The sequence below is a fragment of the Hevea brasiliensis genome, chromosome 9, assembly GCF_030052815.1.
Source record: "Hevea brasiliensis isolate MT/VB/25A 57/8 chromosome 9, ASM3005281v1, whole genome shotgun sequence".
NCBI lineage: Eukaryota > Viridiplantae > Streptophyta > Magnoliopsida > Malpighiales > Euphorbiaceae > Hevea > Hevea brasiliensis.
The window spans coordinates 82,099,979-82,114,930 of NC_079501.1; the positions used below are offsets into that span (position 1 = coordinate 82,099,979).

At 25.0% G+C, this 14,952-nt stretch overlaps 1 protein-coding gene and 1 long non-coding RNA gene across 2 annotated transcripts; both read right to left on the bottom strand.

Annotated features, from left to right (window-relative positions):
* Positions 1–6,386: 6,386 nt before the first annotated feature.
* LOC110652651 (uncharacterized) lies at positions 6,387–6,971 on the bottom strand. The gene is made up of 2 exons (XM_021808272.2): positions 6,677–6,971; positions 6,387–6,457 (listed from the first exon to the last, which is right to left on the bottom strand). Exons 1-2 carry the CDS (start codon positions 6,969–6,971, stop codon positions 6,387–6,389), a joined length of 366 nt encoding a protein of 121 aa, XP_021663964.2.
* A 6,647-nt stretch (positions 6,972–13,618) lies between these two features.
* LOC131183428 (uncharacterized) lies at positions 13,619–14,735 on the bottom strand. Its single transcript, XR_009151511.1, has 2 exons — positions 14,503–14,735; positions 13,619–13,736 (listed from the first exon to the last, which is right to left on the bottom strand). It is a non-coding gene; the product is annotated as an uncharacterized LOC131183428 (long non-coding RNA).
* Between the last annotated feature and the right edge of the window lie 217 nt (positions 14,736–14,952).

Consider the following 14,952-nt stretch of genomic DNA (forward strand, 5'->3'; position numbering starts at 1 on the left):
TAACCAATTTGTAACGATTTAATTGAAACAACTAGGTAAATAAAAAACATCTTACTGTTATAAAAATTTAAAATGAATGTTTTTGTTATCGTTTTTCAATTAAATAATATTTAATTATAATTTTTTATTTAAATGATTTTCATTTATTTATCTATATATATATATATATATAGTATATCATATGAGACATTTGAAACACATTAAGCACTCTCATCTCACAAAGTATTTTCATTTTATCTAAATGCTTTCAAATCTTTTTTTGATTTATAATATTTTTTATTATTTCTATCAAAAGTTATTAGTTATCATTATCAAAATTTATTTATTTAAATATATTTAATAATATTTATTTAATTATTAATTTTTATAAATTTGTTATTTAATATTTCTTAAACTTTTAAATATTTTATTTTATTATAGTTATATATCGAATGCAATGATAATTAATATTTTGATTATTCATATTTTATTATCATTAATTTTTGATAGAATTATTTTTAAATTTTAATTAAATATCTATATTTTTATACATAAATAATCTCTCTAAACTATATTTTCATATAGAATTAGAATTTCAAAAATAAATTACAAATATGATTGCATCAAAAATTTAGCTACAAATAATAATGATTAAAAACAATTAAAGTTACAAAATTAAAATTATAGAATTTATCTTTTAAAAAATAGTATGTATTTTTTATGTTTATTATATCAATAAAAATGATAATATTTTAAAATTTTAACTTTTATGAAATGAATTTATTTTATATAATAAATTTATGTAAAGTAATAAACATTTTTGTCAAGGAATTATTTTTTAAAAATATATAGATTATTAAAAAAATTGCACTAAGATATAATATTTTTAAAATTTAATAATATAATAGAATGTTATTTTTAATTAATAATAATTTTATATATTTTCATTTTTATTAAAATTAAATAATTCAATTCATTATTAACAATTTAATTTTTTATTAAATAATAACAAAAATATTATATTTTATATTTTTAAATAATATTATTTTCTCATTAATTTAATATCTTTCCTATAATTTACCAAAAATAAATATCAACTTATATAAATTATGAGATAAAATATAAAAATTTCGTGAAATGTAAATTATTTTTTAAATAAAGTATTTTATTACATTTTAAATGAAATAATTATAGAAACTACTATTAATATATGTCTAAAAAGAATTAAATAAGTATTTTCATTAATTACATCATAAATTAATTAAAAATTTATTACTTTAACAAGTTAAAATTTATTCAAATTAAATTAAATAAAAATAAATTTTTTATTAATTTGAAATTAATTTAATAATAATAATTTATGTTATTTAAAAGGTAATTAAAATTAAATTAAAAAATAAAAATCATAAATTACCCATGCATAGCATAGCATGGGCATTATGCTAGTTATAAATAAGTCAAATCTCTATATTTTATTTTTATAACTTTTTATGTAGACTATACTTTTTGTCTTTCAAATTTTTTAACAAGATTTTATAATAAAAATAATAGAAATATAATAATATAATAAAAATATTTATTAAAGATATAAAATAATTTAAAGTTGATTAAATTATATGATAGTTAATTATAAGATCATAAATTAATAGTTAATTTTTTTTAAACTAATAGCCATCAATGACTTATTATTATTATTATTATTATTATTATTATTATTATTATTATTATTATTATTATTATTATTATTATTATTATTATTATTATTATTTAGGAGAACATGTGGCAAAAAATTGTTTGCATAAATAAATTTATAAAAAAAAATTTAAATATTGCATTTAATTATAAAAAAGTCTTAATTCTTTAAAAATAAAATTTTAAAGAAAATAATAATTTAAATCATAAATGTTAAGGTAGTACCATAAATAATAATAATAATAATTAAAAGAAAAATAAAAAATAGTGTTTATAAAATAATATAAATAATTTTTAAAAACTATATTTAATTACAAATTGTCTCAATTTTAAAAAATTAAATTTTAAATAAAATAATAATTTAAATTATAAATGTTAAGGTAGTATTGTAAATAACAATAATAATTAAAAGAGAAATAAAAAATTAAATAATTATTAGTATAAAGAAGAATATTTATGATTGATTATGAGATTACAAATTAATGGTCAATTTTCTTTAAACTAATGGCCATCAATGACTTATTATTATTATTATTATTATTATTATTATTATTATTATTATTATTATTATTATTATTATTATTATTATTATTATTATTATTATTTTCTTTTAAAATAATTTTTATTTTGACCTATTATTATTATTATTATGGATGGCAACATGTGATAAATAATTTTTTTCATAAATAAAATTATAAAAAAATAATATAAATAATATTTAAATATTACATTTAATCATAAAAAGGTCCTAATTTTTAAAAATCAAAATTTAAAGAAAATAATAATTTAAATCATAAATGTTAAGATAATATTATAAATAATAATGATAATTAAAAGAGAAATAAAAAAAATTAAATGATAATTATTATATTTAATTTTTAAATATTATATTTAATTACAAAAGATCTTAATTTTAAAAATTAAATTTTAAAGAAAATAATAATTTAAATAATAAATGTTAAGGTGGTATTGTAAATAATAATGATAATTAAAAGAGAAATAAATAAATTAAATAATAATTAATATAAAGGAGAGTATTTATTGAAGGTCACACGTGACAAACTTTTCAAGAAAAGTACTCGCGTGTTATTTTCTCAGTTTAAAGATATTAAATAAGAAATTTATAAAAAAAATTAATACTTAAATTAATATTTATTAAATATATTTAAATAAATAAATTTTGAAAATAATAACTAATAAATTTTAAAAGAAATAATAAAAATGGTATCAGAGCTATGGCTAGCTTGTCCAGCCAAAGTCCACAATTATTATTATCCTTTCGGACCACATTGGGCATCCCAGGCATCCACTCTCCAATTCCTCCCCCACCTTCTGAGTTGAGGGCCCCGGGTAGGGGCTCACATGGGCCCCATCCAAAAGGCATTATACACCACCGAGGTCTCTTGAGCTGGATATTACTAACCCCTTCAAGATTCGAACTCGGGACCTAGGTTAGTTTACCGTGGCTTTGATACCATTTAAACTAGAAAAACTAGCTTGTCTAGTTACGGCCCAAAATTATTATTATCCTTACGGACCACATTGGGCATCCTGGGCATCCACTCTCCAACCCTATATATATACATATATAAATAAGCTCTAGAATTAATGGGCTTCATACATATATCTACAACTAACTGCCTTGCCAATTTTGAAATTTTAAGAATACATATTTTTATTTTTAAGGATCCATAATATTATACTAAATTTCTTTAAAATGATTGAGCCATTTTTCTTTTATGACACCAATATATTCATTTGATTCTTCATAGCTTTCTTGCTCTTTCTTTTAATACTTTCAGTAAGAAATAAATGTGAAATTGTGTGATAAACAACCAAAAGTATTTATATGGCATTATTGAATACTTGTAAAATATCACATTCTTTTTTAATATACAGCCCAATTATTTGAATCACAACTAAGGCTAGGAACAAGAGCATTAACAAAATCATACAATAAATTGATATAATTAAATTTTTGGTTTAGTATTTTACAGGTGGAATTCCACCGTATAGATACATCTCTGGAAAATTTTATAGGATGCTGGTCATTATATAACATTATCTTGAACACAAAAAATCTATCACCATAAATAGATTGATTGCTCTTTTTTAAATCATTTAATTATAGATATGGTATTTGTTAATGCAGTATCAAATAAGACTAATGGAAAAAAAAAATTGAAGTGTCAAACTATATTTTTATTTTGCCTGGAAATAATATTAAAACCTTTAAATGTTAAAACTCTTTTTTAAATATAAAAATTATTAGTAATCTAATGATAACTTAACCCCGTGTAGGAATTAACTTGCCAATGATTACTTTATGTATTTGAACGAATGAAAACATGGTGTTCTAACCTTTTCAACAAATTTTGTAAATCTTTTCTTCCATCTAAAATAATTTAATAATGGTTCATTTTCTAAAAAATCTTTTAAATTGTGGGTTTAAAAAATTTTAGCAAAAATTTTGAAATTGTAAATGTTCTCAAATGAAAATGAAAAATGTTTAACGAAGAATAGTCTTACAAGTTGGTCAGAATATTTAAAAATCTAAGGAGGTTGTGAAGACCCCAATAAGCTAATTTGAGTTTGCATGGTATCGATTCCCACTTTGGCAGGATGTTTATTTTGGACCTACTTCTAAATTTCTTATACTTCCACCTTCTTAGAGAATCACTATAAGAAAACACAAGATGGATTTAGCAAGATCTAGATTCCGATCCATTGAAAAAATATTGATTGACAACGGCTCAGCAACAAATTGGTCATTGATTTTTTGCTAATCTGTCATTGATTCTTTAGCGATAAGGGTTTCAATGACATACTAAAATCTATCATTAGTTAATTTTTTAAATTAAATATGAATTAGTGATGAATTATGATTATCGTTGAAAACCTTATCGCTAATGGGCTTTAATAACGGATCAATCGCTAACCTATTTTTTTTTATGGATTAGTGATAAATTTTATGATGGATTTGTCAATCTATCACTGATACTTTTTTTTTTAGTGAATTTTAATTTTTTTTTCAATAATTGCATTTTATTTTAATATCATTTTGTTGATGAAGTTTGGTAAAATACATCATGAGTATATTAGATTTTAAGGACTTATCTCATTGCTCAACTTATGTTGAAGCTTTATCTTCCCACTCTTCCAAGTCAAATACGTTGACTTTGGCTTGGATGAGTAAATGGTATTTGACTATGCAACACTTGATTGTGTTTATACTCGATCAATTGAAAATTATTATATGACTGTTGTAATGGGTGGAAATTGATATTTATAATTTTATTTTTAGAAAGGAAAAAGCTGCTCAAAATGTCAAAATGCAATTTTGGTAATCTTCCCTTGCTTGCACCACGTGGCATGCACAATTGGACGTGGACCATGCTACCTTGCTCTTTTTTTTTTTTTTCGGCCGAATCGATTCTAATCCAATTCAAAATCTAAGACCAATCGTTAGCAATTTTGATGATTAAATTATTTAGATAGTACCTCAATTTGGGAGTGTGTAATAATAAGATATTTAAACTTTAATTTGTAATAAGAAAAACCCTAATATTTAATTTAAGTAATAAAAAATTTCCCTTTAATATTCAGTGATAAGTTTCTACGTTTATTTTTATCGACGAGATACTTGTCATATTAAAAATTATATTTTTTCTCTATTAATTTGATATGAATCAGGAAAAAATTTAATTTTATTTTCTATCCACCCACAACCACGATAATTAAAATTTCATATATTAATATTGTAGTAACCTAGAACCTATTTACTTGAAACTATTTATTCATGAAAATATAAATTTTTTTAATTTAATAAATATCATATGAGCATAAATAACTTAAAATACTAAAATTCACAAGTGATTTTATATTACTTAAATTAAATATTAAGAGTTTTATATTATAAATTAAAATTTAAATACCTTATTATTATAGACTCATAAGTTGAGGTACCATTATATAAAATTCACACAAATTTTGATTGAGAGTTGATTCAAAACTGTGGACCGATTAACAGTCTTGAGCTCAAATTTAATTGGTCTGATTTTAATTTGAGCCTGATTCTGAACTAGCAGTTGACCCATTTGCTTTTATTGGGCTAGCAAGCTCATCAGGATCAATTTCACACATTAATGATTTTGATTTAAATGAATATAACTATTCATTCAAAAAATTTGGTATATAATCTAATTTCTGAAATGCTTAAAGCTCAATTATTAGGTAGTTCAGTTGACCTTATTTTTAATTTTTGCCTAATTTAGTTTAAAATTTTTAATTTAAATTCAATTTAATCTAAAAATTAAAAAAATAAAAAAATAAAATTTCTTAATTTTTAGATTTAAATCAAGAAATTAAGAAATTTATTTCTAAAATCAAGAAATTAAACTTGTTGAATTTTTATTTAAATGAAAGAATTAAAAAATATTTGGATTAAATTTTAATTTTTGAATTAAATTGAGTTTAAATTAAAATTTTTGAGTTAAATTAGAAAAAAAAATTAAAAATAACTAAATTAAACTTTCCCAATTTAAGCCATTTCTGAAATGTTTTTCACTAATTATTAGATGGAAAGCACTGATGAGATTATATGGAAATAAAAAAATTATAAGGCAACTAATGAAGATAAAGCAATTATAGAAAACATTATTCACAGCTATACAATTGACATCCTTTTAGACTCTTTGAGATTTGAAATTAAGAAATTAAGGTTTGCCAAACTGGTTTGCAGTATCCCTTCTGAAATCCTGATCAAAACCACAGCCAGCAATTTGACCTAATCAATTATAGACAACACTCAAAAAAAAAAAAAAAAATCCACAAGGCAAGAAGAACACAAGAACACAATCATTTGATCCTACCCAAAACAGATTAATTAATTAATAGAAACAACTTATCTGCAAAGAAGGGTAAGGCTGTGTATATTAATCCTCCTCAAAATCCACAAGTGAGTGATGCTTTGTGCACTCTGTGTTGTGTGATTTTCTCTAGCTACCTGTAACACAAGAAAACATTCTATGGCTTCTGAACCTCAGAAGCTGCTTCCGAGGAGGAGAAGCAGCAGTAACCGATAAATCTTCGACAGAAGTGAATCGCCTGTGGAGTTTTCTCCCTGCATTATTTCCTTTCTCTGTTGAAGCAGAAGCAGTGTTCAGGTTTAACTCTGCTTTATTAATAAAAAAATCTGCTGGATTGTAACCAAGAGAAGCATTAGAAGAGAGACACTCGTATTGCCTGCGGGTTCTGCTCTTCTTTATTGCTTTATACACCAAAGGAATGAGACCCTCCATTGATGGACTTTCTTTCCTTCTTTTTTGCTTTGTTCTGAGTTTCTGGGGTGATGGGAGGAAGGAAAGAGATGAGAAGAGAAGAAGTTTAATATAAAGAACAATGAGAGACTTTAATTTGTTTTTGATAAATTGGATTTGGTGGTGTGTGAATGTGATGTATACGTTCCGTAAACATTTTTTTTTTGTTGTAAAAAGGAGTTAATCATTTAATTAATGAGAATAATTAATAATAGATAAAATCTAAACGTTTTAAATTTGTTCTCTCTTTTTTAATTGTATTATTGAGTAAATTTAGTTTAATAATAAAAATAAACTAAAAATTATGATAATTTAAATCATATATAAGAAAAATTACTACCTACTCTTTATATTTTAACGAAATTAATTTTTTAATCAATTATTTTCATTAACTTTTTATTAATTAAGTAAGTAAAAAAAAAGAATAATTATAGACATGAATTGAATAGTTGATAAATTAAAAATTATGAGATTAAATAATTATATTATTTAAATTAAAAAGACTAAATAGTTAATTTGAGAACAAAAAATTTACTTCAAAAAAACGAAATAATTTATGCATTATAAAATAATTAAACTAAATCTTATATTTTTTTAATATAAAGTATTAAGTAGTTATTTTCGGTAAAATTAGCTGATTAAATAGTAATTCTTTTGTATATAAAATTAAAAAAGAACAAAAGAATGTTGAAGAAGAAACCTCCTTGTATATTAGATTTATTAATTTAATCCAAAATTTTCTAGTCTTTTGCGTGTTCAATGCTATTATCATTTGTCTTAATTTAATAGTGTTTATTCTGGCTCTCATATGTTCTTTGTATATACTGCCAATGGTTTTTATATATATAATAAATAAAGAAGCATATCCTCCTTTAACACTCAGTCAAATTAAAAGCTTGTGTTTCCATGTCAAGAACGGTTAAATATTATTATGGGTGTTTTTATAAAAATTATTAAATTTATTTTTTTTTATAAAATTTATTGAATTTTAATTTAATTTCATAAAAATTATTATCTAAAAATTAAAAGTTTATAAATTAATTTGCTGATATATTAATTATTTTATAAATAAAATTATTTTATTTTATTATTTTCTTAAAATATATATATATAAAAAATGCATCCACCTACTGTCCTTGCCACTAAACTCCTTCATTTTCTCCATTTATTATCCACAATAACTACTAGTTAGGTAATTTTATTTGTAAAATAATTGACAGGTTAACAGATTAATCTAAAGACTTTAATTTTCGATTATAATGACTGAAATCAAATTAAAATTAAGTGAATTTTATGAAAATAATTAAAGTTATTTGACTTTTATGAAAACAATCATAAAATTTAGTAACGGTGTATGATAATAACCTATCAAGAACCATATACTTAGACCTAGCCACAGCTCGCTTCTGGTTCAATTTTAGGCTGAAACTATTGATTCGGCTGATCTTATGGTTTAGATTGGTTTTGATTTGAAATAAGTTTGGTTTGTAATGATTTTGATTTTTAATTATTCCTATTCAAAATGATTTTGATTTGAAATGGTTTGATACAATTTCAATTCGATTTTTATCTGTTCATGATTCAACCTGGTTTTAATATCAAAAATTAAAGGGATCCAATATAATTTTTTTTAAAAGAAAAATTGTAAATTGGATTGATTCTAAGCCTGTTCCTATTTAGGTTCATGGAGGGTCCGGAATTAGCCCCTTTATGCTTTGATTCTGAGGATTGAAATCATTGATCGATCCAATCTTGAATTTGACTGGAGTCGATTCCAATTCAATTCACAATTTAAATCGACTCGTGGCCGGGTCTACCTATACTTACCCTTTTTGCCTTTAGCCTTCATCCTTGGCCAAACAATTCTCAACTAGAACTTCTTATTTTACAATTATACATTGATTTTATTTATTCTATAATTTGCATTTATGCAAAAGAAAAAAAATTATCATTTGATATAATCACTTTGATTTTGATCATATTTAAAAAAAAAATCATAAAATTAATTTTAATAGTTTGATGTAATATACACTTTTGATGTACATATTTTTTAAAATTAAATATCAAGTCCTTGAATATTATGCAAATTAACAACATAATTTTGATAAATACATATCACATTGGACTAATAAAAAAAAAGAAGCTTAAATCTCATTTACACCTTATACTTATCGGAAAAGTTCAATTTAGTTTATTTGTAACTTTCTATCTAATTTAGCCTAAAAATTTCAATTTAAACTCAATTTAACTTAAAAATTAATAAAATCAAGAACTTGAGCTTCTTGATTTTTAAGCTTAAATCAAGAAATCAAGAATTTTAGTTTCAAAATTAAGAAATTAAATTTTTTGGTTTTTTTATTTAAATTAAGAAATCAAAAATTTTACTTAATAAATTTTAATTTTTGAGTTAATTTGAGCTTAAATTGAAACTTTTGTACTAATATGAAAAAAAAAATTGAAAATGGACTAAATTAAACTTTCTCAATAAGTATAAGGATTAAATTAGAGATTTTACTAATAAAACAAAAAAGTTGTCAACTAAAGAAATTTCACAAACAATTTGACACATCCACAAGTTGATTGGCAATTGTCACATTATTGACTATTACCCTCAAACAGTATTTGTTTATTGTCTTAAGAAAACACAGCCGCCTAAGGTGCGTTTAACGTACTAAGGCTATGTTTGGATAAATAATGGGGGAGGAGGGAAAATAATAAAAGAAAAATATTTTAGTTTTTGATTCCTTATTTCTTCTCTTTTTGTTTTGGGATGAAAAGGAAATAGTGAGAGAAAGGAAAATAAATTTTATTTTTCCTTATTTGGCAAGGGAGGAAAGGTGAAAGAATATTGCAATATTTTCTTTTTTTTTTTTAACATAGTAATATTTTCTTAAAATTATCATTTTATTCTCAGCTTTATAAATTATTTAAAAAAATTGAAAAGAGAAAAAATGGGAATATATATATATAATTTCATCAATTGGAATACATTTTCCTTCATTGATTACTTTATTTTCTCTATAAATTGAAGAGAAAAATAACAAGATCAAAATAAATTTTGTTTTCCTTTCTTTTCTTATTTTCCTTTCATTTTTGAACAAGAGAAATGATTATCTCAAATTATTTTCCGCCGTTTATTTTCTTCTCTCCCTTTACCGCAAATCCAAACAAAGTGTAATTATTCTCTGCCGTTCAAAGCTGACCAAAGCTGGCATAAATGGACAGATTTTGTACTTTAGAATACGTCTTCTATACCCCAGAGTTTGTCTTTCTTCTTTACCTAATCCTCTTAGAAAATTTCTTATTGATAGAACCTAAAGAAAAAGCATCATTGTTTTTTTTTTTCTTTTTTTTAATTAACTCTTATTGGACTCTTAAGATTTTACAGTCCTAGAGACGACTCTAGTACCATTATCCATTGAGCCACAGCATCATAGATAAATTGTATGTAATTTAACTAATTCTTCCTCTGTTTATCTCTTGCATTGCAACCTGTATCATTAGAGCATGGGATTGGAGCACTGGACTTTTGATCTTCTCATAGTGAGGAAACCTCATTGTATGGTACTAGTGGGTTTATAACAACAAATACGTCTTAATCTCAAACTAATTGAAGTCTGACTATATGGATCCTTTTTTACCATTTAGTTCTGTTAAACACTAGATCTGCATTAATATCCAAAACTCATAAATCTCTAATAGGCCCACGAGGTTATGAGAGAGAAATCATTAAATACATCAAGAACTCTAAAAACTAGATTATTAATAATATATTCTTCTGCAATAATTGTTGTAATTGTTATTTGGATGTTGGAACATTCAACAACATATGATATAGTGTTTAGAATTTTGTCAGCAGAAAAGGCATGTTTAACAAACATGAATTTTATATCTTTCTTTAGAGACATAATTGGATGCTGTTTTCTTGGGTGTTAATCTGTGATTTCTTGATGCATGACATGACAACTAATTTGGATAAGCTTTAATATATAGTTTAATTGACAATTTGCAATTAAGGATATCTATGACATGGATTTTTTCCTTGCAAGATCATCCTTTAGAAGCATATCTAATGGAAAGTCATCTAGATAACATCTAATTTAAGTTCTGTTTTATTCTTGTTCATTTCTTCCCTCCGCTTTGTCCAACAGTAAATGCAAAATCTATGTAGCACGGAAACGGAAACGCGGACACGGGGAAACGGCATTTTAAAAAACATAGGAAACGGAAACGTGGGGGAAACGTGTAAATATAAAAAATATAGGGGTATATTTATAAATATATATATATATATATATATATCATGAAAGATGTTTAATAATAAATAAAGTTCAAATAAACATTTAAATTCAACTATAAAAATACATATTTAGAAGTTTCATACTTATAAGAAATAAATATTAACTACAACACATTCAAATGTTAAAAAAGAAAAGATAATGAAATTTATAACATTTCCTCAACTTCACTGTCTTTCTCATTTTCCTTCTCCATGCTTGTAGTTGCATTTTCATCAAACAAAACAGACTCTAACTCTGGTTCATCCAATGAAAGGTTGGCAAATTCAAGAACTCCCACATCTTCCATACTCCCAAATTGATCACCACCACCAACGTCCCACAATTTTGTCTTCTCATCATAATATTAGGAGGAGTTTCTCGACAGAAGACAAAGATTATTATGGATAAAAACCAAGTCCTCTGCACGTTTTGGAGTTAATTTATTCCTTCTGCATGAATGAATGAAGGAATAAATACTCCAATTTCTTTCACAACAAGAGGAGGAAGTAGGTTGTCCAAGCACTTTAAAAGCCAACCTTTGAAGTAAAGGTGCATTAGAACCAAAACATGCTCACCATTTCCTAAGATCTGTAACATACATACTTCCAATAGAATCAGGATCAGCAAAAGGTCCACTTTTCAAAGAAAAATTTGCAAATTCATCATTTGCTCTAATTCGCTCATCTTCATTAGAAAAAATCCTCCTAAAGCATTTAATTCTCTCAGTTGATACTTCTCCATCCATATGAGGAGGCACTCTACCTTCTCCCTCTTGAAGCCATTTTTCACTATAAAATCTTCAAAAATAAGAAAATAAATTCAAAAAATAATAAAAAAAATTAGAACAAGAAGATGAGTATGTAAGTTAGAAATTTACCTTGGATTTAATGAATGGGCTAAACAATGAAGGGAAGTGTTGCTCTTTGCCCAACGATCAACAAGAATTCGATGAACCACATAATAAAAAGGAGAAAACCCATCTGCTTGCTTTCCTTCATGATAAAAAATAACTTGCTTCACCTTTTCAATCATAGAATCCCACAACTCATAAACCAAATGAAGGCATGGTTTGTCTGTGTCACAAACTCTGATCATATCATAAATGGGCCCAGTAAAAGCAATGATGTAATCAACCTTTTCCCACCAATCCTCATCTACCACTTTATCATGAACAAATCTAGCTTTGCCTTGGTCATCTTCTCTCAGACAGCCCATTGAACACTCATAACCATTGCTTCTAAAGCACGCCTAATAAGTTTAAATCTTTTAAGCATCACAACAATAGAAGCAAAACGAGTGTTAGCAACTGAAAGCAATTTCAAAGGGCTAAACCGATTATAAATTGCAAGCCTCATGGAATGATTCATTATAAAATTCTTGATTTGCAAAGCATCCCCATGGATTTCAGTGATCCAGTGACACACATCATAAGTTTCATGATTAGTTTTCAAATTTTTCTTTGCACATATATTCTTCAAAGCAAGATTAAGAGTGTACAACACAAGGAGTCCAATAAATATGTGGAAACATTCCCTCAATGATTTCTCCAAAGACCTTTACAATTTGAAGCATTATCAGTAATGACTTGTACCACTTTTTGATGACCCACCTCATCAATTACTTCTTTTAGCAAATTAGCAATAAATTGCTTATCTTTCACTTCACCAGAACAATCTACAGATTTGATAAACATGGGGCCAGACTCAGAAACAACCATAAAATTAATCAAAGGCCTCCTCTGGGGATCACTCCATCTATCACTCACAATACTAACACCCTTTTCTAACCAAGTGCTTTTAATTGGTTCAAGCAACCTCTCTACATTTGCTTTTTCTTGCTGAAGTAATGTGGTTCTCAATTTGTTATAACCAGGCGGCAAATAACCACCCAAAACATGATTAGCAGCAAAAGAATAAGAACTCACATAATAAGGATTTCTAGCAAAATTAAAAGGTAAACCCCCAGTGTAGAACATTCTAGCAATCTCTGCATCTAATTGAGCTCTAGTTTGCAAGTCAAAAGCTCTACCAAGAGGAGAATCATTAACTCTTCTTTTCTTCAAAGCTGCTGAAATACTTGGTTCAGTTATATTCAATGAAGGAACAGAAGTTATACTAATAGGCAAAGAAACTCGCCTAGATTGTGAATTGGTAATTTTGTTTGTTGCCTCATCCTCCTATTTCCTCATTTCAAAAATACTATCATTCATCACTTTTTTACACACACCAATCCCTTTTCCAGTGATTTTCAATAAATGAGCCCTCACTCTAGTATAAGTCCCTTGCTTTTCTTGTCCACAAAAATTGCATATCCATTTACAATTACCCCCTCCTTCTCCAGTTTTCTCTAGTTTAGTTACATATCTCCACAGAGGATTAAATTCTTCCTCCCTAGTTTTTGAAGAAGTGCCACTAGTGCTATTTGCTTGGGGAGAATTTGAGTTTGAAGAATCCATTCAAATATTGTCCTATCAAAATGACAAAAAGAAAATGCAATTTTATACAATTTATAAATTATTTAAACAAATTATATACTAAGGATTAAAGCAAAATGTAAATTATATATTAAATGATTAAAGAATTAAATAATAGAATTGAATAAATTGACTATATTATGAAAAAATTTAATATATAATATAACTTTACATTAAAACAAATTATATTAAACACATTATATATAAACTATTACAAAAATATAAAATATATTAATATAAAATACAAATTTTGAATGTTGGAATTTTTTTTTATTTATCATTAATTAGAATTTAAACTTGAAATTTTATAATTTTAAAAATAACTTTAAAAATATATTTACATTTGTCCTTAATTTCCTTCAAAATGTTGATTGTAAAAATATGGCAAATCTTGAAAATTTTTAGTGAATTTCGGAAATTTTTTTTTATCTTTTTTTTTAAAAAAAATATTATGATAACTCCTCAAATTTAGTTTGAGAAAAATCTAATTATGGAATATACATTTAGAGAAAAAAAATTGATATTAAATATGATAAATTTATGATTAATTAATAGAATAAAATTATAATTAATTAATAAAAATTGCTTGATAAAATTATTTTACAAAAAAATTAGAAAGGGAAAATAATAAATTAATAATAAAGAAAATAATAAATTAAATAATAATAAATTAATAAAACCACCCCAATATAAACCTAATTACCCAGCCCTCATTCATTTCACAATGGGGAAGGAAAAAAAAAAGGGAAACGCCACTTACCTGGGAGAATCGGCTGCTGCTGCTGCTGCTTCTTCTTCTTCTTCTTCTTCTTCCTCTGTTGATAAGAGAGAAAAGAGTTAATATGGCAGATCAGAGAGAAAAGAAGAGAAATGTGGTGTTGCGATTCTTTCCCGACGCTGCCGAGTGCCGACTGCCGTTGAAGCCTTGAAGGTACTCCTTTTCCTTTTCTTTTTCTTTTTCTTCTTCTTTCTTTTCTGTTGTTGGTGAATGTTGTGAACTGTGAAGCTATGAAGCACGGAAACGCACCGAGTGCTGTTTCCCAGTGTCGGAAACGTTTCCGACGAGGAAACGAACTAACACGGCTCAGAAACGTTTTCGGGCCATTTCCGAAAATATTGAAAATAGGAAACGCGTTTCCGGTAAGGAAACGCGTTTCTTTAAAGAAAATTAAAAAAAGAAAAAAAGAAAAATGGGTAGGTTAAAATCGAT

Coding starts and splice junctions, on each gene's coding strand:
- LOC110652651 (XM_021808272.2), bottom strand. CDS start 6,971: ATGGAGGGTCTCATTCCTTTGGTGTATAAAGCAATAAAGAAGAGCAGA. Junction 6,458..6,676: donor AATGTTTTCTTGTGTTACAG/GTAGCTAGAGAA, acceptor ATAATTGATTAG/GTCAAATTGCTGGCTGTGGT.